Source organism: Muntiacus reevesi, chromosome 4 (assembly GCF_963930625.1).
Source record: "Muntiacus reevesi chromosome 4, mMunRee1.1, whole genome shotgun sequence".
Taxonomy (NCBI): domain Eukaryota; kingdom Metazoa; phylum Chordata; class Mammalia; order Artiodactyla; family Cervidae; genus Muntiacus; species Muntiacus reevesi.
Genome location: NC_089252.1, coordinates 119,616,339 through 119,640,958, shown reverse-complemented (window position 1 = coordinate 119,640,958; position 24,620 = coordinate 119,616,339). Strand labels below are relative to the sequence as shown.

The window sequence follows — 24,620 nt, the reverse complement described above, 5'->3', positions numbered from 1 at the left end:
CCCCTCCCGAGCCCTCCTCCTTCTCAGCAATCTTTCCCACCCTCGCTAAAAAGCCACCCTCAGTTGTCAAAGGGCTGGCATGACCACAATGGCCTTATAAGCCAGAAACAGGCTTGGCACTAAATTTACGTTCTCCCACAGAGAGAGGAGACAAGGAGAAACTGCATTATCCTTGCCCTAGTCTCCACCAGCCACTCCCTTGGAAGATTAGGACATGGAGACAGGGGGATAAAGGCCAGGCAGGCTGTCCACCTCTTTCTCTGAAATGGAATCCCTGAGTTCACCCTTCTCCAGTTGAAAAGTTATGACAGCATTATTCACGTATAAAAGTATATTTAAGACAGAATTCTTAGCCAGATTTTAGGGGGAAAAGATGTTTAATTAAAAAAAAAAAATTTTGGCTCACCTTGAGTTAACAACAACAACAAAAAATCCAGAAATTCAAATTCCTATTTCTTAAGTCAATCAGTTATTAGAGCATGAAGAACAGGTAAAGGCCTTCACTCATACAGCTGAAAACGTTAACTTACCCATATAGCAAGATTTACTCTCTTCCCACCAATATTTAACTTCTTTGTTAAGAATGATGCCTAAGAAGAGAGATATACATTAAATGATGCTTTACATAAAACCTCTTATCCTAAAAACTATAGATGAATGAATCATATCATATGAAACAAGATATCTGGGAGAAAAAGCAATCATGAGTTTCTGTTAATAACTAAACATTGTTTCCACTGAAAACAGAACATTATTTTTATTCTAAGAAAAAGATAATTTGTTTTATGAACACAAGTTATGAAAAGTACCCAAAAGCTGGTCATTAAATATTTTCTTAGTTTTTTTTCCCCTCATTAAAACATTTTCTTAGCATTTAATTTGATGTCACCTAACCTACTCATTATAGAAAGAGTCTAAGAGACTTCTAAGATGAGAGAAAAGAAATGTTTACTGGTGTTTACTTAGCTGTATGAATACCATTACTACTGGAAATTTTCCCACAATTATTTTGCAATTCAATTATTTAAACTACAGCTAAAAACTGTACCAGGTACTATCACAGAAATGAAAGAAAACAGTTCCAGCTTTCAAAGAGCTTACAGTTCCACTGCAAATATTAAAAAGTAAAGAGAACGGTTAAAATGGAGGGCCTTGCTAAGTACACTATAAGGAAAATGCTGAGAAAGGAGTGTAAAGCTTGCCTGGATAAGTCACAAAAGGCTTCAGTAAGAAAGTAATGAGCTCCTCTTTATGAGTAGTAGGGTTTTTCCTGACAGACAGGTGAAACCACTGAAGCCTGAAACATGTAACTCACCATGCCACAGGAAACTCCAAGCTGTTCCGGCATATGCCAGAGATGAAACTCTAAAGTTAGGAAAAGGTTGAATCAAAAAACCCTGAAACTTCATATCTAAAGATACGGACTTAACCTTGTGGGTGTCAATAAAAGCTGTTTCAAGACTCCAGACAAGGCTTTTGGTTTTTCTTTTTAAGGCACACTACAGTCAGGTGTATTTGCGGACTGCTGTGTATTGCTCCGTATCGCCTTTGTGCATTCACAGCGCACCCTGAGAGTCTGCCAAAAGAAAGCCTGGCTAACTGTGTTTATACAAGTATTTCCCAAACTCACTTGACTTCTTTTCCCCTGAAGAAACACCTAACTCATCCAAATAAGTAAATGTTAGGAAATAATACTGTTGACAATGAAGAATCAATGAAGAGCTTTTAAGCAGTGAGGACATATAAAATCTGTATTTTTAAGAGAATGACTATGATAGGAAGAAAGACAGGACTAGACCCGGAAGACAGGAGGCTATTTTAAAGCTGGAAAGAAAAGCATAAAGAGCCTGAATTAAATGCATTAAGATAGAAAAGAGAATAAAATCAAGAGTAATTGAAGAGGGAATATAATCAGAAACCTGAGTCAGTTGACATGTTTAAAAAAGGAACAAAGAACCAAGTTCAAAGCTATTCAGAGATTATCACATTTAAGTGTATCGATACAAAAGAAAGTGCAGAGATGGAAAGTAAAACAGATAAAAAGGCTAGGATGGTGAATTACTGGTATTACTGAAGGAGAAAGAACCTAGATTTTAGGAAGGACTTTCTACTGTATATATACCAAGGAAAATTAAAAACTAAGAAAAGGCCACTAGATTGAATGATTAACTAAGGAATCCAGATAGAAAGGAATCACAAATGGCAGAGCTGAGATCAAATCCAGGAATGTCTACCTTCAAGATATTTTATTAAATAAAACAAAGGTTATATAGAAAAGGGTATAATATTTAATTCAATGGCAAAACAAGAAAGGAAATAACTTGGAAAATAAGAAGACCAAATACATGTTATGACAATAAATATGAATGAAGGAATATTTCCCACTCATAGCATAAGGGTTAAGAATAGCAACTTTGAAGCAGAACTTTGGATTTGAATCTCAGCTTTGCCACTTATCAGTTGTATAATTTATTTGAACTCAACCATTTGCCCTATTTCACTATCACTGTTATATAAAGAAACTCAAAATCTGACTCCTATACAAATGTTTAATAGATAAGTAAAGTTAAATGCCTATTTCTCCTCTTTCAAACATATTTAAAATTAAACTGATCTTCCCTCCAAAATTGGCTTTCCACTGTAACATTAGTATTTTGATCACATTCTCCAAGGCACTGAGGTTTAACATCTCAGGAATATCATCACTGAATATTCTTCCTTCCCTGTCATCCCATATTCCAAAAAAACTGATCAAGTCTTGTCTTCATATTTCCTCTCAAGTTCTATGACCACCAGTCTCATATTAAGTCATAAATATAAATACCTTTGGTCTCACCTCACACTCTGGTTCTCTAGTCTACATGCCAAATTATCTTCCCCAAACCTCCATGATTAAAAATAAAAACAAGCAAACAAACAAAAACAAAAAGCCCTTACCACATCCATAGCTGAGTTCTCTAATAAGTTATCACCAGGAAATATCATAAAAGCCTTTTGTCAAGAGTTTCGTGGGGATTCCTCAGCAGAAGGAAGTGAATTATGGCTGGGAAGGCTCCATCACGTCCTTTCTACCATTCCTTCTGAAACTTACCATCACCTTCCATGGTGAGTTGGGAGACAGTGCTAAGTCTCTCCTAAGGAACCATGGATGTATAGAATAATTTTATGGAAAGAGTGCTCATTACAGCATTGATTCTTTAGAAAAAGCAAGAAAGAAAATGGAACGAAATAACCTAAGTATATATCACTAGGCAATTCTTTAAAAAATATACAAATGTAGCCCATCGACACAGTGAGACACTACACAGTCATTTCTACTGCTATTGCTAATAGCAGCTAACAGTTACTGAATGCTTACCTTTCACCAAGTACTGTGCAATGCACTTTTTACAGTCATTCATAAGCTTCTCCTTTATGAAAGTCAGGGAGCCCTAATATAGAAAGAAAAATCTCAAAGCCTTATCTTTGTATCCAAGGACCTCCACCATTTGTCCATATCTATCATCCTAGAAAGCTTCCAGTATTCATAGTCTATACTATATATTTCCTCCAATTCTGTTTGTTCATAAAATTCCTCTCTAACTTGGGCCTATTCTTTAGTTTCTATATTAATTTCATCTATCCAAAACCAGTTCACAGACCTATAATAATCTTCTCTGAATTTTTTAATTGTCTCATACCACCCATACAAGCCCACACTGGATTTCTCTATGCAGCAGAACTTTAGGGAACCTAATCTTACAATATACAGCACATACCACCTCATATTTTAAGTTATTTTTTCATGGGTATACGTATTCTGTTAACTAGATTACATATTTTTATTTAACACTTTCACAGTGCTTACAATGACATAGGCAGTGTTTTAAATACTTTTCAATATTAATTCATTTCTCGTAAAACGCTGTGATTAGATATAGTTATTATCCAAATATTATAGAAGCGGACACAGAGACAAAGGAATGTTAAGTATCTTGTTCAAGGTCACAAGCGACAGAGTAGGATTTGAAATCTAGGCGGTCTGGCTCCAGGCATGGGCCTGACTCATAGGCACTGTGCTGTGGTACCTGCCAGACTGAGATGTGAACGAGCACTTCTCCAACAGAGGGGGCAGGGGGACCACAGTGCTGCCCACAGTAGACGTGCAAATGTTGTTACTGTAGATAAATGCATCGACAGTGTGCCTGGTATAATTCAAGTTACGTAAAAGATATGTTTCAAATAGTTTCCTTATAAACCAAATTATTTTAACTCAAATATCTGATGCACCAGGAAAGCACACTGTAACACGGTGCTCACTAAATCTTTTCTTTCTGTCTTCATAACAAACTTAAGACTCTCTCTATGGAAAGAGTTCTTTTGTAATACAAATCATCTCGTTTTATATAAATCCTAAATTCTTAATATTTCATAGATATTTTTTAAAGAACAAACATCTTCTGTTTTAAAAATAATTACAGTTGAGAAGAAAGTGGAAAGATTTAACATGACATCAAGACAGCTGCAAATGACCAGAAGGTTGAAATCTCTTTTTTCTCCCCCCAACTACCTCTATGAGGCATACTTAATTTGGCCAAGCTACTGAGATACCATTCATGGTTATGTAATACTCTGGGGCAGAGGTTCTTAATTCTATTACATGATAGTAAAAATGGGAGGAAAGTATAATCATGAACTGCTTTGAGAATCAGATAAAAGCCATGAACCTACTCAACACTCAAGAAAACTGCTCATATGCACATATCAAAAAAAAAAATTTTTTTTCACACACTTTCCTAAGGAATTTATAAAGCCCTAGCAACATCTCAGTGAAAGAACCCCACTGAGAAAGAGAAGGGGAGAGTGGCAATGTAAACAATGTCAATTCAAAGGTTTCGAGGAATATGGGAAGAAAAAAAATAGTACATATTATGTGCCACCACGCTTCGTCTTTCTCATTTTACTTTTGTATTAATAAGAACCCTGTGAAGTAGGCAATTAGCCCTATTTCACAGGTGTGAATCCGAGATTTAAAGAAATACAGTGACTCACCCAAGGTCAGACAACTCAGTCAGGTACTGCAGTGGGTGGAAGGCTGTCTGACTTTCCCCACTGCACAAAGCTGCCTATTCTAGAACACACACGTTCTTAAGCTGGCTCTCCTCCACTTGGACTGAGTGCTCCTGGACACCAACTCATCTCCCAAAATACTCTCAGGGTAGCCACAAACAATGAGAATCAAAGTAGTGGTACGTTTCTCACTTTAGTCCTCCAAACCCTGAGTTGTGTTTGTGTGTGCGTGTGCGCTCAGTGTGCTTGGTTGCTCAGTCATGTCCAACTCTTTGCGACCCCATGGACTGCAGCCTGCCAGGGTCCTCTGTCTATAGAATTATCGCCGGCAAGAATACTGGAGCAGGTTGTCATTTCCTACTCCAGGGGCTCTTCCAGACCCAGAGATCAAACCCACCTGTCTTGTACTTTCTGCACTGGCAGATGGATTCTTTACCAGTGCACCACAGGAAAACCCTGAGTTACAGCATCACTATTTCTTCTAATTCCAAAGATGTCATCTTCCAAACTTTAGGTGGATTAAGAGATTTATCAATCTTATTAGATATTTGTCATTCGCACCTGATGCTTATTTACCCAGCACTTCTATTTGAAGTCATGACGGGTATTTTTTTAATCTCTATTTTTTAAAAATGCTTATAGGTGAGATATAATAAGAATAAATTGAATTTGCCAAGTGAAAGTCTTTTCATAACTGGTTTCATCAAAGTTTTAATGTTTTTCTGGGGTTTTTTGGCCAAACCACTTGTTCTTTTGGCAAAACAAAATACCTAATGCAGTACAGTAACAACTGTAGACAAATATCCAACTGTCTTTATCTAAATTCAACAGACTTTCCAGTTATATTACTTTTGCTACAGTTACTAACATTGTTTCTGGCTTAAGGATTTAAAGCATCCATTGGAAGTTCCCTGGTGTCCAGGGGTTAGGACTTTGTGCTTTCATTGCCCCGTCTTACCCTGATCAGGGGCTAAGATTATGCAAGTGGGGCTGGGAGTGGCGGGCGTAATCCACTGACTCCTTTCAGCTGAAGTTGTAGACATGAAAGGGTTCAGTCAGGTAACTCATAAAATGAGTCCTCTCTAGCAAGGCAATAAAAATGAGCTACCAGAAAACTAAGATGACTTTCTACAAGGTCAAAATCATGTTACAGTATATAAAGGTAACAAATCAACATGTTACACAACTTAAGTTTATAAAATGCTATATATCAAATATTTTTAATTTAAAAAAAAGAAAGAAAACTAAGCTGGGTGCTTGACTACCTCATTTCTTATCTTTAGCTTCCATAAAGAGCTATTATAATCAGTTTAGAGTCCAAGTAAATACTTTGAAGAGTCAAAAAGTCACTTCGAAGGACTAGCTCAAAACATACAGCAGAAAATAAGTTAGATACAGAACAGTTAGTTATGTGTTAGAAGTTCAAAGCAATAATTCAGAAAAACTCTTCTTAAAAAAAAAAAAATCACCCACCCTTCCATAGCCCACATATATCTAGTAAAATACTGAGGGAAAAAGGAAAGATTTCTACTATGGTATTTTATAAAGACATTGTAAACAAATTGGCTGAATCTTTTAAGTGGCTTCCAGTACTACCTTAGAAGATCTTTCACACATTTGAAACACTAATCTTATAAACAAGGAAATTAAGACTCCTAGCTGAGTATAAAACTAACTGCTAGAATCTGAATGCCAAGTGTTGCTCTGGAGGTTAAGGTGTATGAATTAAAAAAAAAAAAAAAGTAGCTGACATAGATTAAGAAAAAAATAGTTACACCATCACTATACATAGGACCTCAGAAATCTACCCATCACTATACATAGGACCTCAGAAATCTAACCCAAGTCTTTTCTCACTTGCAAACTCTTAGGATACTGTCTTCCCAACCAACTTTACAGCACTGCTTTGTTAATCAAATGACAGGCACCTACCCTAGACTTCAGGAGGTAGAGAGGTGGCATTCCAGTTAGAGTTCTAAAAGGAAAGATGATGGATGGTTCTGATTATGAAAAATGTTACTTTTTACACAGGAGATTAGTTGAAAGTAGTAATAAGGCATTTAAGTCAAAGTGCACAGTCTTACAATAAGGGGGAAGGGGAGTTTCAGCTAAAGAAAAGGAAGTGGCTATCCAAGAGCACAAACAGAGAGAGAAACAAAGACAACTGAAATCACACAAGCATTTAAGAATAAAGAAGAAAGTTAACAGAAGGTTACAATATCTTTCTCATCTTTACTTTGCCCAGCTCGCACAATGTTTGACAGGCATGAAATAAACAATTCTTGAATGTAACTGCTTAGGTTCAACAATTAAATTACAGGGACAAAGCAATGAGTCCCTCACTCCAACTGTCTTTCTTGTCTGTGTCAGGTTTAACACAGCCCAAAACAATGAGGAAACCACAGAAGGAAGCCTGGGACTTGGTATGAGCCCAAACTTTCTTGGTAAGCCAGCGAAAGGAAACTGAGTCCTCGGAGAGCTCACCTACAACATTACTTCATAATAATCAGTAACCTAGGAGGAGGTCTGCAAAAAACGAACAGTACTAAGACACCAAAGCATGGCAAATGTCACAATTTTTAAAAATTAAAAAAGTGACTTTCCAGAAATGTCAAGCCCAGACAAACTCTAGAATGGATATTAAACAAATACATATGTATGTATAAAAATATAAAAGGGAGCAGTCCCTCAGACTGCATGAGTTCACAAAATAATTCATGTCAAATTAATCCCATTACCTCTTTGTCTGGGTTACCCTGAAAGAAACCAACAGAAATTAAGCACCATTTATTCATTCCCAGGTGGCGCCAGTGGTAAAGAATCTGCCTCCCAATGAAGGAGACACAAAAGACAAGGGTTCAATCCATGGGTGGGGAAAATCCCCTGGAGGAGGAAAATGGCAACCCGCTCCAGTATTCTTGCCTGAAAAATTCCATGGGCAGAAGAGCCTTGTGGGCCACAGTCCATGGGGTCACAAAGAGTCGGACATGGCTGAGCAACTGAGCACACACACACACACAATTCATCCAACAGCTGACATTCATCAAACAAACACTGTGCCAGGAGGTTTGCAGTGTGGTTCTCTAACCCACATAAACATCTTATGATTGAGATCCTCCAATTTCATGGGTAAAGAGCTAGCTTACAAACATTAGAATACCCTGCCAAAATCATGATAGCCACAAGGTAGAAGCCAAAACTTCAAACTAACTTCAAAGTCCTGTCCCTTTTTACCACATCAGATGGTCTCCTACTGCAGAAAAAAAAAATGCATCTTGTCCTCTGCAAGCATTTGACAAAGTATCTCATGATATCCCCTACAGGCAAGACTGATGTAGCAAGGGCAAAAAAAAAAAAAAAAAAAAAGTCAGATTTGTAACGCTGGAATAGCCATTTTCAATAAAGGTTTCAAGTCCACTAGGCAGTAGCTCATAGCAGTCAGTCTTCTTTTCTGTTTCCATTATCATTAATATGTATAACACTCCATTAAAGACTTCTGCACAGTCACAAAGAAAGAAGGCTGTGGCCCGTGTCTGGTCTGGGAAAAGCCCCACCCTTAGACTCTGCGAATCTAAAGAGAAACCTCTGGTCCTGTGTCACTAGACTATAGAGAAACTTGTGAAGAGCTCTGTGCTTGGCCCCGGCTCGCCCTTTTCTTTCAGAGTCTATTAATGACTAATGAGAACACTGAAGACAATCTTACCAAATCTTCGGGTAAAAAGTTAAAATGGGTGCCTAATACAGCTGTAGAGATCATGCCTTATTTTTACGGGCACGGCCAGGACCCAATCTAGTGCCTGACCCACAGAAGCTCCATCAATGTTTCTTGAGCTACAGAGTCAAAATTCAAAAGCATATCAACAGGCATTAAGCATTGGAGCAAACCTATCAAAGTCAACTTTAATGGGTCAAATACATTGGGGGTTGGGGAGGAAGGCAACTATACAATGAAAGTGAAATGAATTTGAGGGATGTAGTCTTCCTTCCTCACTCTCTCCCTGTACCTCTCTCCCTTCCTTTCAGCAAACAAAACTAAGACAGCAGGCCCAATATTAATCAATGTGGCAGCCCAAAAACTCATAGGATCTTTTCTACTTCAGAGTTAGAAAAGGATTCTCCACAGGGGAGATGATAGCCTGCACTTCTTTGCACAGTTCAAACCACACTAAGAGTCATTTCTGCAGCTTAAGCTATCAAATATTAAGAAAAGAGGGCAATGATTAAATACCAAGTATCCAGAAGAGATGTCAAAATAATGATATGACTTAGAACAATGTTACAGGCGGTCTAGTAAAAGGAACCAGAACTGTTTACCAAGAGAAGACAAAACTCAAGGAGATGTATAGCAATCTTCAACTATCAGAAGGGATGCCATGTGTGACTAAGATTCAGAGAGCAGGGAAACAGATTTTGTCTCTAGACACGGAAAAACTAACTGGAAAGTAATCTGTCCAAAAATGAAACATGCCATCTCAGGATACATTGTTTTCCACCTTCTGTATCAGTTCATCTCACCTCCAAGATGTTCAGACTAAAGTAGGCAATCACTTGATTGAAATATTAAACAAAAGACTGAAATAGTAAACCATAAACTATCTTAGGTTCCTTTTAGTCTTTAAAACAGGAATGCTTGAGAGTGTACTTTGCAACCAAAACACAAAGTATTTTACAAATATAAGTAGTAGGTAGTTCTTTTTGCGAAGTAAAAAGGTAAATTCTTTCTCTCACATCTTATGATGCATTAGTTCCTCTCCATTTGGAATGAAAGGTATACAAGACTCTCTATGGGTCTCACTGAAATCAAATTTCTCTGAAAAGACTGTTTGAAAAGATGGAATGATCTGATATCCAAGAGAAGGAGACTGTATATAATGCTGTTTCCATATGTTGGTACACAGCAAAATCCTCAATTCTAGAACATAATCCAGAAAATGTTTGTAATAAGAGTTATATGCTATGCTTTGAGATCTACGTAGATTGCAGAAGTTTCCTCTCAGACATTTAAAAATCTTAACCCAGCTAAAAGCTTTGAGAATATTTTTGGAATGTAAAATATAAGTGTAATTTTTAGGCTGAAGGGCTAAATTATCTTTTTTTAAAAATTAAGAGCTCAATTAAAATGGTCTTCTCTTTTCTCTAAGATCTGTAGCACAAAAGAAATCACTAAGGGGTGGTTTAGCAACATCCAGAAACAGTGGTCCAAAATTTTAAATCTAAACTGGATTCAAATTTCAGCTTGAGAACCAAGACTTGTAGCAATATGATGACCAACAAGTTACTCAACTTAACCATGCCTGTTTCAGCATCTGTAAAATGAGGCTAATAAAACTATCCACCTCACAGGCTGTTATAAGAACAGAAGAAAAGTAAAATACTCAGCACAGTAAGAACTCACTAAATGTTAGCTATTATTACTTTACCTTAATAAATTTTGAAATTTCCAACTGATCATAGGTATTGAACCTATAAATTTCCTTTATCTCTCTACTAACACTCAACCATAATTATTAAAGTTGTGTTAAGTGACCTTGTACAAAAATGCAGGAAAAAAGCAGCAGCAACAAAAAAACCACCCAGGTTCCCGACATTCACTCTTTCAGATCGTATGCTTTATACAGAAGTAAAAACAGACGAGTAAAAATAGAACATGGAATCAGAATCAGAGCAGTCTTTGTAAATTCTAGACTCAGTAGTTTAAAAATAGCATCAAACATCTAATGCCACAATTAAGAAATTGCATTCTATCAAATAGTGTCCATGGACTTACACACTATACAATCACTAATTAGGATCTACTGCGCAATTTGGGGTAGTAATAATAAAGATGGAGCACTTACACTGGGCCAGGTCCTAGGTGCGTTTATGTATATTTGTCCTGACAATCGTATGAACTATATACTGTTATTATGGCCATTTTAACAGATGGAGAAACACAAGCACAGATAGGTTAATTAACTTGCCCAAAATCACACAGCTAGTTAAACGAACAGAGGTGCAATCAGGCTCAAAGTCCACTAGACTTGACTGCCCCTGATGAAACTGATCAGGGCGGATTCGTTGGGTATTTTTCTTCTAATATGTGCAAACTGATTTCACGCTCAATTAATGATTACATTTTAACACTTTTCTGACTAACAATCATGTATCTGCAAATGAAAGCTGGCCCTATATTTACAAGCAAAGAAAATAAACAGCAGCAGTAAAGCTGTTAGCTTGAGGACCAATTGTTGACCAGTATTCGTATGACGTTTCCACGTGAATATGGGTCGACCCGCATCGGTGAATATAAGTGACCCACAAGTCAGACCCACTCAGGCTGCAATGGAACTGCGTAACCCTCACCAGCAAGCGGTCATTTCAAAATCCCTCCAGACAGAAAAGTCTTGCCAATCGGCACGTTGTTCGAAGACAGGACAAAATGGAACTTGCACAAACACTTAGTCATCAGTAAGTGCTGAAGTTACACATCACCTAGTTCGCAAAATCAAACCCGCAGCTAAGTTCCTAATTCCGAAAGAAAGAAAAAGGGCTGACGCTCGGTTGACTGACTGCAGGGTGAAGGCACCTAGGGCCCAAGCGGAAGCGAGTCAGAGAGGAAAAACTAGCCCCACGACCGGGACCCCACCACATGCGCAGCCACTCTGGGGACCCTGGGGACTTTTCAGGGCCCTTCCACTTCTCTCCCGAGAGCCTGTACCGTCTCCGGGCTGCCCCGACGACGCGTCTTCCCAGGGTGAGACCGCAAAGGCAAAGCGCAGGCGGAGGGGACAGGCCTGGGATCTGGGCGCCCCGACCCAGAGGACCGCGGTGGCAAAGTCCCCTGAGGCGCGGAGGCGCAGGGGCCCCGAGACGCCGCCCCCGCCCCCCGCGGCCCGCACCTGCAGGGTGGTGATGTGCTTGTCGTTGAACTTGTTCTCGCAGTAGCGCAGCACCAGCGACGTCTTACCCACGCAGCCTTCCCCCAGCAGCACCACCTTGAACGAATAGGCTCGGCCCGCCGCCGCCCCGCCGCCGCCGGCCGCAGCCATCCCGTCGCGTCCTCGCCGCCCGAGCCCTAGCGCCGCGCCGAGTTCCCCAGACGCCGCGGCACCTTCACAGCCGCGGCCCGCGCAGCCCCTCCGCACCGGCGCCCCCCGCCCCGGGCGCCGTCCCCACTGCCGCCTCCGGGAGAGGCCTGGAAGCGCCGAGAGGAAAGTCCGAGAGTGAAGGGCCCCGGGCACCACGTCAGGAACCGGGGGAGAGGCGAGGGGCGCTCGCTCTCCGCCTCCCTCTAATGGCGTCTCCTTCCTCCTACGTCACACGTCGGGTCACGTGACGGCCGCGGCGGGGGCGGCCGGGAGCGCGTCTGGGCGTGGGCGGGGCCTGCGGACCGCGGCCGCGGGCCCGAGCGAGACCCTGCGGGCCAGCTCCGGCGGAGCTCGCCTGTCTGCGGGCCGCCACCTCTCTGCAGCTGGTGGGAGCCTGCGTGCAATGAAGAATGAGGAATTTGAGGCGAGCCCAGCTCGGGTGGAATGTTCAAATACACAATGTTCTCGTTCTTGCCCAGGGGATGTTCACGAGGCTAATGACCTCTCCCTTCCGGAGGTCCCGGTAAAACGATTTTGCCAAGGTGCCCCCCTGAGTATCTTGACAGTCTTTCTCTGTGGGATCCCAAATCCTAACTATTGAATTTCTTTCAGGTCCCCAGACCACCTGGACTCCTGCTTAAATCTCAGTGTCTCGCCTTAAACCAGAAGGTTTCCCTGACCACCCATCTTTGTCCATCATTTCATCTCTCTCCCCACCGGTGTATCTTCTCTAGCCCAACTTACTATACTTCGTGGAAATTCCTATGTTCAGTATTTCTCTTTCCTTATTAGGCTGTAGATTTCTTAAAGGCAAGAACTGTGTGAGACTCGCCCACCCTGGAGTTTCTGACTCCAAGTGCCAGACACATTACTGGTATTCTATAAATATTTGGGAAGGAATGAATAAATGATACTTCTTAGGCCCTTATGCCTTGGTTTCCCATCTTTTCCTATCTTTCATGAAGCTTTTTCCCCCCATGACTTTCCATGTTGACTCCGCCTCGACAAACCTGTCGGATTTGATGATTTCCTCCTGTGCCTCCCCTTTCTTTCATGAAATAAGTTCTTCCAAGATACCATACCAGTGTTTCTAAAAGTTTGCAACCAGAAACCTGATGTCAGCAAACATAGTCTTTTTCATGAGACTCCTCTTCTATTCAAACCAGATGGTCGATTCATTGATTCAACAAATATTTGAAGGTGCCCACCATATGCCAGGCACTGTGCTGAATAAGATACAATGCCTTGTCATTAAGAACTTACTGTTTAGCAGGAAAAACAGAAACGGTCATTATTCAATTGAATGGTTTCATCTTTATAAAGCAGTTCTGAGTATTTGCAAATGTATATGGGGACTCAGGGGCTTCCCAGGTGGCGCTAGTGGTAAAGAAACTGCCTGCCAATGCGGGAGAGGCTAGAGATGCCCGTTAGATTCCTGGGTGGGGAAGATACCCTGGAGTAGGAGCTGGCACCCCCACTCCAGTATTCTTGCCTGGAAAATCCCATGGGCAGATGAACCTGGTGGGCTGCAAAGAGTTGGACACGACTGAGCACAGCACAAATGATGGGGACCCAACTGGTTTAGCCTACTAGGGAAAGCTGCTGGGAAGATGCTACCCTTGGAAAGGTGTAATCTGGGTGAAGAAGGGAGGAGAGCTCTGCAAGCAGAGAGAATAGCATGACCTACAACCTTGAGATAGAGAAAAACAAGTAAGATAAGAATGCAGAGAACTTCAGATGAGACCAACACAGAAGCCAGGAATCAATACTGAGAGGACGTTTCAGCAAATGAAGGGTTTTAATTAAAGAGGCTGATACAATCAGATTTGACGTTTAAAGGATCACTCTGGCTACAATTTGAAAAATGGATTGGAGAACGATAACACTACTTCAATTTATTTAGAATCAGCCATTAAAGAAACCTTATGTTTTTATAAAATATCCTCATCCTTGCCTCTAAGGATATATTCTCTACTTCTGTCCACATTCCTGCTCTCAGAGTCTTTGGATATTCATGAGTTGTTCCAGAATTTGGAAGAGACCTCACTTTGAAGGGGCCCATTCCATTGTCCATTCTGAATTTTTAATATTGAATTGAAATTTAGGCTCTCACTGCCTACAATAAATTGAAATGTAGGCCTTCACTGCCTACAATAAATTGTTTCTCATTCAACCTACACAACATGTATCTAATCTCTGTTCTCTGTGAAACATCTTTATATTAATACATGTGAAGAAAGCTGTATGATCTTCCTTTAAGCCTTTTCTTTTCAGTATAGTCAATCGTTTCAACCACTGTTCAAATAATATGGATCCCAGATCATTTAATAGCTTAATCATCTTAGAATCTAAGCACAGTAGTTTGTATTCATCACTGAAAAACAATGAAAACTTTTTTGTGAAATAATTTGTCTAAAATTAAAATAATTTTCCAGTTGTAGCTTACAGTGGGATTTAAGGAATGTTCATAGATTGCAATACGTCAGTTAGGCACAATTTTGAGCACAGAGTAGGGAAATACAGGTGTAAATTGTGGCAGGTTGGTTGAGGCCCTTCAAAGATACCAGGTTTGAATACCTTGTGCCTGGAAATGTTACGTTGTTACCCATTGTCAGATATTGTGCTACAAATGTAATCCAGTAAGATATGACTTCTGCCCTCATCCAGTTTACAGTCTAATGGGAATCACAAATAATTGAAACAGTTAAAGTTTGGTAAGTGCTCTATAGGACCTGTACATGGAGCTATGGAACCTTGGGAACATCAACTAACCGAGCTGTTTCACAAGATAAGTCAGATCAAATGGGCACATCCTTTATCCTCAATTTTCTCAATATTTTGTTAGGTTTGACTCAGCTGGCCACTCTCTTTTTTGTGACATTTGTGGCCCCTGTGCCTTCCAGGTTATCACAATCTTCCAGTTTCCCCTGCTTTATTAGCTGCATCTTTTCCATCTGCTTGCTTGCTTCTCCACCTACCCATGAGTGCGTGCTCTGCCACTTCAGTTGTGTCCAACTCTTTCTGCCAGTCTCTAAGTGTTAGTGGGCTTCCAGACTCAGTTCTCTCGAATAAAACTCTCTCTCTATTGATCTCACCCAGTCCTTTGGCTTGAAATATCTACTACATATTCACTACTCTTCAATGTACATCTATCACTCCCTTGTGCACTTGACATGTATATAGGCAACTCCCACTTAACATCATCGCTCAAATGTCAAATAGGCATATATATAAACACCATATGTTTAAAATAGATCCCTCAACTTATCTCCAAAAGTTGTTTCTTCCCTGGTTTTTCCTGTCTTGGTAAATAATTTTATTATGCATCTATTTACTACAGCTGCTGCTGCTAAGTCACTTCAGTCGTGTCCAACTCTGTGCAACCCCACAGACGGCAGCCCACCAGGTTCCGCTGTCCCTGGGATTCTCCAGGCAAGAACACTGGAGTGGGTTGCCATTTACTACGGCCAAAACCTAGCTAATATCTTTCTGTTTTCTCTTAATCTTCACATCCATCCACTATACCTCGAAAAACACATTTTTTGTTTTTTTGTTTTTTAATTGGAGGATAATTTCTTTATAATGTTGTATGGGTTTCTGCATTGCAACGACAGGAATGAGCCTGTATATATAGGCTCCTTCCAGAGCCTCCCTCCACATCCCACCCCTCTAGGTCATCACAGAGCCATCTGCTGGGCTCCCTGCGTGAGACAGATCTTGCATTCATCAATTCTCCATCTCTACCACCCTAGTGAAACCCACAATCACCTTTTTTGTGTGTTACTACAATAACCCTCTAACATGTCTCCCTGCTTCTTCTTCTTGTTGTCTAGTGTGTTCAACCTCAGGGACTGTAGCCCGCCAGCCTCCTCTGTCTATGAGGTTTCCTAGGCAAGAATACTGGAGTGGGTTGCCACTTCCTTCTCCAGGGATCTTCCCAACCCAGGGATTGAACCCACAGCTCCTGCACTGGCAGGGGGTTTCTTTACCACCAAGCCACCAAGGAAGCCCCTCCCTGCCTCTGCCTTTTGCCCTGTTACCCACTGCAATATATTCTTCAAACAGCTGCCAGAGTAATTTTAAAGAATAAATTCAGACTTCCCTAGTGGCACAGTGGATAAGAGCCCACCTGCCAATTCAGGGGACAAGGGTTCGATCCCTGGTCTGGGAAGATTCCATGTGCCTGTGCAACTGAGCCTGTGGGCCACTCTACAGAGTCTGTGCTCTAGAGCCCCCAGCTGCACCTGCTGAGCCCGCGTGCTGCCACTACTAAACCCCGTGCCCTCAGAGCCTGTGCTCCACAAGAGAAGCCACTGCAATGAGAAGTCCTTGTACTGCAACTAGAGTAGCCCATGCTTGCCACAGCTGGAGAGAGCCTGCGTGCAGCAACAGAGACCCAGTGCAGCAAAATTATATAAACAAAAATAAATAAAAACTGCCCTTGACCAAAAAATAAAACTTACAAAACTTAAAACTAAACAGGCTCGAATTCTTTACCATGACCTATACAGTCCCCACATGATGAGGGTGTTTCCTGACTTTCCACCTTCATGTCATACCACCTTGTCTTCCTATCATTATGGTAGGAGAGTCTTCCGTGCATCCATTCTGATCTTCTTACAGGCCTAGTCCTCATCTGCCTCCGGGTTCTCATTTGGAGCAGAGAAAGATTTATTGCAGGGCTGAGCAAGGAGAATGGTTGGCTCATGCTCAAAAATCCCCCAACTCCCCAGTGGTTTTCAGGGAAGTTTTTATAGGCAAATTTGGAGTAAGGGCTGCAGGATGTGTGACTTTCTGCTGATTGGTTGGCGAGGTAACAGGGCACTACTCCAGGAATCTTGTCCTCAGCGGAAAGTTGCCATCCTCCACCTGGGTGGGAGCCTTAGTTCCTGGTTCTTTACCAGCTGCGCCACCTGGGAGGCCCTTAGTTCTGGCAGAAGAACTCAAAGATAGTGTGTGTGTGTGTGTGTGTGTGTGTGTGTGTGTGTGTGTGTGCACGCCACCTGGGAGGCCATTAGTTCTGGCAGAAGAACTCAAAGATAGTGTGTGTGTGTGTGTGTGTGTGTGTGTGCACGCCACCTGGGAGGCCATTAGTTCTGGCAGAAGAACTCAAAGATAGTGTGTGTGTGTGTGTGTGTGTCCCTTGATGAGGAACCCGGACCTGGGAGGCCCTTAGTTCTGGCAGAAGAACTCAAAGATAGTGTGTGTGTGTGTGTGTGTGTGTGTGTGTGTGTGTGTGTGTGTGTGTGTGTGTGTGTGTGTGTGTGTGCGCCACCTGGGAGGCCCTTAGTTCTGGCAGAAGAACTCAAAGATAGTGTGTGTGTGTGTGTGTGTGTGTGTGTGTGTGTGTGTGTGTGTGTCCCTTGATGAGGAACCCGGACCTGGGAGGCCCTTAGTTCTGGCAGAAGAACTCAAAGATATTGTGTGTGTGTGTGTGTGTGTCCCTTGATGAGGAACCAGGACCCTGACCATCCTGCATTTTTTGTTGTTGTTGACTGCTTCTTTTTTGCTTCTGCGTTCCCTCACTTCTCTGATAAGTAACTGAATCTGCTCTTTGGAACTCATGGAAGGTCTAGGAGGTCTTTTTTCCTGCAAACAAGAAACAGGGGACACAGAAAGGGTTTGTACCCAAGAGGGCCCCACAGGCTTCAGCTTCAGTACTTTTGCCACACTCCTAACATTTATTTGTGTCCATGTTTCTAAGCTCCGTGACAACAGACACGTTGATGACTGGCACACCACTGAGTCTCCAGGCCCGGCACTGTGCCTGGGACATAACGGTCACTCGGTAAACATTTGCTGTGTGAATTGAGGTAGGACAAAGTTTTCATACTTTAATCTGTGGGAATTTCCTCCTAGTATTTCCACGAGCCATGAGGCATCCTATGTACCAAGGAATGATAGGGACAACAGGACATAGTACAACAAAGATGTTAATTTTAAAACTCATTTATTTATTTGATTATTTATGGCTGTGTTGAGTCTTGGTTGCTGCATGCAGGCTTTCTCTAGTTGAAATGAGTGGGGGCTACTCTTCTTTGTGGTGTGAGGGCTTCTCATTGTAGTGGCCTCTCTTGTTGTAGAGCATAGGCATGTGTGCCCTGCATTACGGGTGGATTCTTATCTACCACGTCAGCAGGGAAGTCTGATTTTCATTTTTAGATTTTGATTTTCAGAAGACCAAGCCACTGTTATTTAAAGAGATATTTTAGTAGAATATATAAGCAATTAGAGTAACTGCCTGTGTTTGTTGCTCAGTCGTGTCCGGCTATTTGCAACTCCATGTATTTCAGTCCACCAGCTCCTCTGTCCATGGGGACTGTCCAGGCAAGAATACTGGAGTGGGGAAAAAAAAAGAATACTAGAATGGGTTGCCATGTCCTCCTCCAGGGGATCTTCCCAACCCAGGGACTGAACCCAGGTCTCCCACATTGCAAGCAGATTCTTTACTGTCTGAGCCAACAGGGAAACCCAGGAATATTGGAGAGGATAGCCTATCCCTTCTCCAGGGGATCTCCCCAACCCAGGAATTGAACCGGGGTCTCCTGCATTGCAGGTGGATTCTTTACTAGCGGAGCTACCAGGGAAGCCCAGAGTAACGGCTTGATTAGTAATTATTAGTCAAGGAGAATCAGAGGAAAAGTAAGGGAGTTAGACCTTGGTGAGTATTCCTCTGGCAGATACCGATATTTCTCAAATATCCCAACCTCTTCTGTCTTGCCTTCCTCTACTATAGATATAAAAAGAGAAACATTTGAATTAATAGTCTTTGAGTTATAAAAGTCTTTGAGTTATAAGTATAGTTATATACTACACTTATGAGACTCAAAATCATATACTAAAAATTGCAGAGCAGTAAGGTAGAAAGAATCTTGAATAAGCATTCTGATCTTGAATTTCCTATCTTTGGATTTCTTCTTGAAGAAGACAAATACCTAATTTATATAATCCACTGTAGTATGATTATTATTTGTGGCTCAATATCTTCATAAGGATAGCATCCCAAAGAGTTTTGGGAAATCCAAGAGCAAAGAAAACAAATTTCCCCCTTCCTTAAAAAAGTCGAGAAGGTGACAAGTTTTTTAAAGTTCACCTGTGTCTAGGATGGACCAGGAGCTGTAGAGTAGAGATGGCTGCATCAGGTGTCTAGACAGAAAGCCTGAAAAAGACTTACAGAGTTTCCTTAATGACGGTGTTAAGAGAGTCTTCAAATGTTTCTATGAGCTACAGAGAAAAATTGACAAAAAATTGGATTTGGAGACAGGGTGATTGGTCATCCCAGTTTGCCCCAGATTCTCCTGATTTGAGCACCGAGAGTCCCACACCCTGGGAAACCCCTCATGCCTGGATCAACTGGGATGGTTGGTCACCCTCCTTGAAGAGACCCTGTGGCTAAGACAAGGAGGGCACAGCAGTGCTTGAGGGCCAAGTGGCTATGAGAACGCAGATGGATGGCAACGGGCTGCATGTTTGGCTGATTATGACGGAGACCCTGATGCCCAGCATCTCCAAAGTTCATAGTGTTGCCCCAGAACCATACCCTGCTCCTCCTTTGAATGGAAACCAATTACTCTTACCTAAATTTCAGGAAGAGCCTACAAAAAGAAAAACAAGGATTGGTTAGAACCAAGTAGACCCACAATGACAGAAGATTTGACTTCCGGTAGACCTTGATCTTAATTATACACACACGGTAATAGCATGCTACATGACACACCCACCAGCACCGTGGCAGCTGACAACTGTCATAACAATAACCAGAAAAGTCCAAGCAAAGACTGAAAAGGAGTGGCACCAGTTCCAGATCCAAACCACACCTGTGTTCTCGGATAAGTTATGAATATTCCTCCCTCTCTTTCCAATACACTCCCTTGTACCGTGACTCTCCTGTACAGATGGTGTCTCCGCCCACATTGGGTTGAGAAATTGATTTGCAAACTAAGTTCCTGCTTCTCCATTCTTTGGCTATTGCATAAAGCTTCTGCTGATCCAGTCTCAGCATCAGTTTCTTTTCTTTTTTTTTGGCTGGACTGGGTCTTTGTTGCTATGAACAGGCTTTCTGTATTTCAGCATCAGTGTCTTTGTTGGCCATGCAAACCTGAGCATGAAAAGAAGATGAGACAATGGCTCTCAGCTTGGGCTTGTTGTTGTTCAGTCGCTCAGTCGTGTCCAGCTCTTTGTGACCCCATGGACTGCAGCACGCCAGGCCTCCCTGTCCAGCACCAACTCCTAGAACTTGCTCAAACTCATGTCTCTTGAGTCGGTGATGCCATCCAACCATCCCATCCTCTGTCATCCCTTTCTCCCACCTTCGATGTTTCCCAGCATCAGGGTCTTTTCAAATGACTCGGTTTTTTGCATAAGGTAGCCAAAGTATCGGAGTATCAGCTTCAGTATCAGTCCTTCCAATGAATATTCAGGACTGATTTCCATTGGGATAGACTGGTGGGATCTCCTTGCAGTCCAAGGGACTCTCAAGAGTCTTCTCCAACACCACAGTCCAAAAGCATCAGTTCTTTGGCACTCAGCCTTCTTTATGGTCCAACTCTCACATCCATACATGACTATCTGGAAAAACCATAGTTTTGACTACATGGACTTTTGTTGGCAAAGTAATGTTTCTGCTTTTTAACATGCTGTCTAGGTTTGTCAAAGATGTTCTTCCAAGGAGCAATCATCTTTTAATTTCATGGTTGAAGTCACTATCTGCTTTGATTTTGGATCCCAAGAAAATAAAGTCTGCCACTGTTTCCATTGTTTCCCCAACTATTTGCCATGAAGTGATGGATGCCATGATGTTCATTTTCTTAATGATGAGTTTTAAACCAGTTTTTTCACTCTCCTCTTTCAGTTTCATCAAGAGGCTCTTCAGTTCCTCTTCGCTTTCTGCCATAAGGGTGGTGTCATCTGCATATCTGAAGTTATTGATATATATCTCCCTGTAATCTTGATTCCAGCTTGTGCTTCATCCAGCCTAGAATTTCACATGATGTACTCTGCAAATAAGTTAAATAAACAGGATGACAATATACAGCCTTGATGCACTCCTTTCCCTATTTGGAACCATCTGTTGTTCCATGTCCGATTCTAACTGCTGCTTCTTGATGTGCATAGAAGTTTCACAGGAGGCAGGTCAGGTGGTCTGGTATTCCCATCTCTAAGAATTTTTCACAGTTTGCTGTGATCCACATAGCCAAAAGCTTTAGTGTAGTCAATGAAGCAGAAGTAGATGTTTTTCTGGAATTATCTTCCTTTTTCTATGATCCAACAGATGTTGGCAATTTGAGTTCTGGGTTCCTCTGCCTTTTCTAAATCCAGCTGGAACATCTGGAAGTTCACAGTTCACATACTGTTGAAGTCTGACTTGGAGAATTTTGAGCATTACTTTGCTAGCGTGTGAGATGAGTGCAACCATGTGGTAGTTTGAGCATTCTTTGGCATTGCCTTTCATTGGGATTGGAATGAAAACTGACCTTTTCCAGTCCTGTGGCCACTGCTGAGTTTTCCAAATTTGCTGACATATTGAGTGCAGCACTTACACAGCATCATCTTTTAGGATTTGAATTCCTAAAGAATTCAAGCTGGAATTCCATCACCTCCACTTGCTTTGTTTGTAGTGATGCTTCCTAAGGCCCCTTGACTTTGCACCTCAGGATGTCTGACTCTAAGTGAGTGATCAAACCATTGTGGTTATCTGGGTTATTCAGATCTTTTTGTATAGTTCTTCTGTGTATTCTTACCACCTCTTCTTAATATCTTCTTCTACTGTTAGGTCCATACCATTTCTGTCCTTTCTTGTGCCCATCTTTGCATGAAATGTTCCCTTGGTATCTCTAATTTTCTTGAAGACATCTCTAATCTTTCCCATTCTATTATTTCCCTCTACTTCTTTGCACTGATCACTTAGGAAGGCCTTCTTATCTCTCCTTGCTATTCTTTGGAACTCTGCCTTCAGATGGGTACATCTTTCCTTTTCTTCTTTGCCTTTAGCTTCTCTTCTCAGGTATTTGTAAGGCCTTCTCAGACAACCATTTTACCTTTTTGCATTTCTTTTTCTTGGGGATAGTTTTGATCCACCTCCTATACAGTGTTATGAACCTCCATCCATAGTTCTTCAGGCATTCTATCAGATCTAATTCTTTGAATCTATTTGTCACTTGAATCTATTTGTCAATCCCTGTATCATTGTAAGGAATTTGATTTAGGCCATACCTGAATAGCCTAGTGATTTCCCCCACTTTCTTCAATTTAAGTCTTGAATTTGGCAATAATGAGTTCATGACCTGAGCCACAGTCAAATCTGACTACAAATCTGAGTGGAAAAAGAAGCTGAGACAATGGGTCTCAACCTGGGCTAGGTTCCCAGCATTGGTCCAATCAATGAATTTGGTAAAAATAGGTCCCCTCAAACACTGATACAACCCAGGCAACCCAGGCAGAATGTGAAGGACATTCTGAATTGACTAAGATTACTAACACTGATATTCCATTTCTGTTATCTAGAAGTCAAACAAGTAAGTTCAATTTTAGAAAATTTCTTGTTTGTGGGCAAAGACTTTGTAACCTCTGTAGAATAAATGAGTAATCTGAATACTGAGAGAGGAGTAAGAATCAGCCAAGCAAAGAGATAAATATTCAGATTTCAAGACACAGCATGCCATTAAACAAGCACCAGGAATCAGATGAGCATAGTAAGAAATGAATGTAAAGAACTAAGTAAAATCATACAGAACATCATGCTAAAAATTTGGGGCTTTATCATAAAAAAACAGTGAGAAGCCCTTTAGAACAATGTGACAAAATGTGCTCTGCAGAGCATCAGGGTCACCTGGAAGCCTGTTAAAAATGCAGATTCTCAGATTTTTCAGTCCCCACTTTTGTGCTCCCATAGACTATACAGTCCATGGAATTCTCCAGGCCAGAATACTAGAGTGGGTAGCCTTTCCCTTCTCCAGGGGATCTTCCCAACCCAGGAATCAAACCAGGGTCTCCTGCGTTGCAGGCGGATTCTTTACCAACTGAGCTATTGGGGAAGCCCAGAGCATGGTAAACCATGGCTCACTCTCAGCCCCAACCCCCATCAAATCAGAATTTCCGGGGGACAAGATCCAGGAGTCTGAGTTTTAATGAATCCTCCTTGTGATTCTTATTCATACCAAAGTTTATACAGCACTGATTTTAGGAGATGAGGTTAAGCAAAGTGAGACAGACAAGAAGGGATTAGAGTCTTGTATTTCTGGCTTAGGGAATTGGGAAATGGTGATGCCTTTCACTGAAATAAGGAACATACTAGAAGAAAAAAATGATCATATTCTTTTGGTCTGGGGCATTTTTATTTTGAAGACTTGAGAAGTTCCCAAATAGAAATACCCCTACCTGCTAGCACAGGAGAGAGATCTGGGCCTGAGGCAAGGATTAGAGAGTCATCAATACAGACAGGGAAATTGACCGCAGGAGTGAATGAGATCATACAGGGGGAATGTGTAAAAATCAGCAGCCCTAGGGCCTAGGACCAAACCTTGAAATCACAGAATTTTTTTGTGTGGCTGCACTGGGTCTTCATTGCTGCGCACGAGCTGTCTCTAGTTGCAATGAGCGGAGGTTACTCTCTAGTTGCGGTGCTCAGGCCTCTCATTGCAGTGGCTTCTCATGTTATGGAACATGGGCTCTGGGGCACACAGACTTCAGCAGTTGTGGCGCATAGGGCTTATTTGCACGTGGAATCTTCCTGGACCAGGGGTGGAACCCATGTCCTCTGCATTGGCAGGTGGATTCTGAACCACTGGACCACTGAGAAAGTCCTGAAAGTATTGACTTTTAAGGGGTGGGCGAAGGGCGTCCCAGGTGGCTCAGTGGTAAAGAATCAGCCTGCAGTTCAAGAGACAGAAGTTTGATCCCTGGGTTGGGAAGATCCCCTGGAGAAGGAAATGGCAACCCACTCCAGTATTCTTGCCTGGGAAATCCCATGGACAGAGGAGCTTGACGGGCTACAGACCATGGGGTCGCAAAGAGTCAGACGTTACTCAGCAACTAAACAACAACAAAGAGGAGCTTCAAGGGATAGCCACAGGGGTAAAAGGCGAACGAGGAGTCAGTGTTAAGGAGAAGAGAATGTCTTAAGAAAGAAAGAATCTTGAAATGCTTTGGAGAATTCAAATTAAATAAGGACCTGCAAATGTCTACTGGTTTCTGTGTGTGTGTGTGTGTGTGTGTGTGTGTGTGTGTGTGTGTGTGTGTGTGTGTATGCGCATGCGTGCAGTCACTAGCTCCAAGGTAACTGTTAACGATCTTGGTTTAACAGTTTCAGTAGAATGGTAGGGGTTGAATTAAACTTGTAATGCTCAGGAACGAACTAAAAATGGTGGACATAGTTCAGCAATTCTCAACAGAGGTAATTATGCTCTCCAGGGGACATTGGCAACATCTGATGATATTTTCACTACTGGTATTTAGTGAGAAGAGGCTAGAAATGAGACTAAACCTTCTAAAATGCACAACACAACT

At 41.6% G+C, this 24,620-nt stretch overlaps 2 protein-coding genes across 3 annotated transcripts in view; both read right to left on the bottom strand.

Annotated features, from left to right (window-relative positions):
* The window catches only part of RAB21 (RAB21, member RAS oncogene family), a 35,837-nt gene extending 23,506 nt beyond the window's left edge, over window positions 1-12,331 (bottom strand). For both annotated transcript variants that reach the window (XR_010663036.1, XM_065934088.1), the window contains exons 1-2: window positions 11,928-12,331; window positions 531-590 (exon numbers count right to left, since the gene is read on the bottom strand). Coding sequence is in view for 1 of the 2 variants with exons in the window: in XM_065934088.1 (XP_065790160.1) it covers window positions 531-590; window positions 11,928-12,077 (210 nt within the window). In the remaining variant the exon portion in view is untranslated. The remainder of the gene's footprint in view (window positions 1-530; window positions 591-11,927) is intronic.
* Window positions 12,332-18,329: 5,998 nt separating this feature from the next.
* Window positions 18,330-24,620, bottom strand: part of TMEM19 (transmembrane protein 19) — a 50,364-nt gene continuing 44,073 nt past the window's right edge. Inside the window, exon 7 of the mRNA XM_065934085.1 lies at window positions 18,330-18,452. Within this exon, the coding sequence (XP_065790157.1) occupies window positions 18,345-18,452 (108 nt within the window). The 3' untranslated portion in view covers window positions 18,330-18,344. The remainder of the gene's footprint in view (window positions 18,453-24,620) is intronic.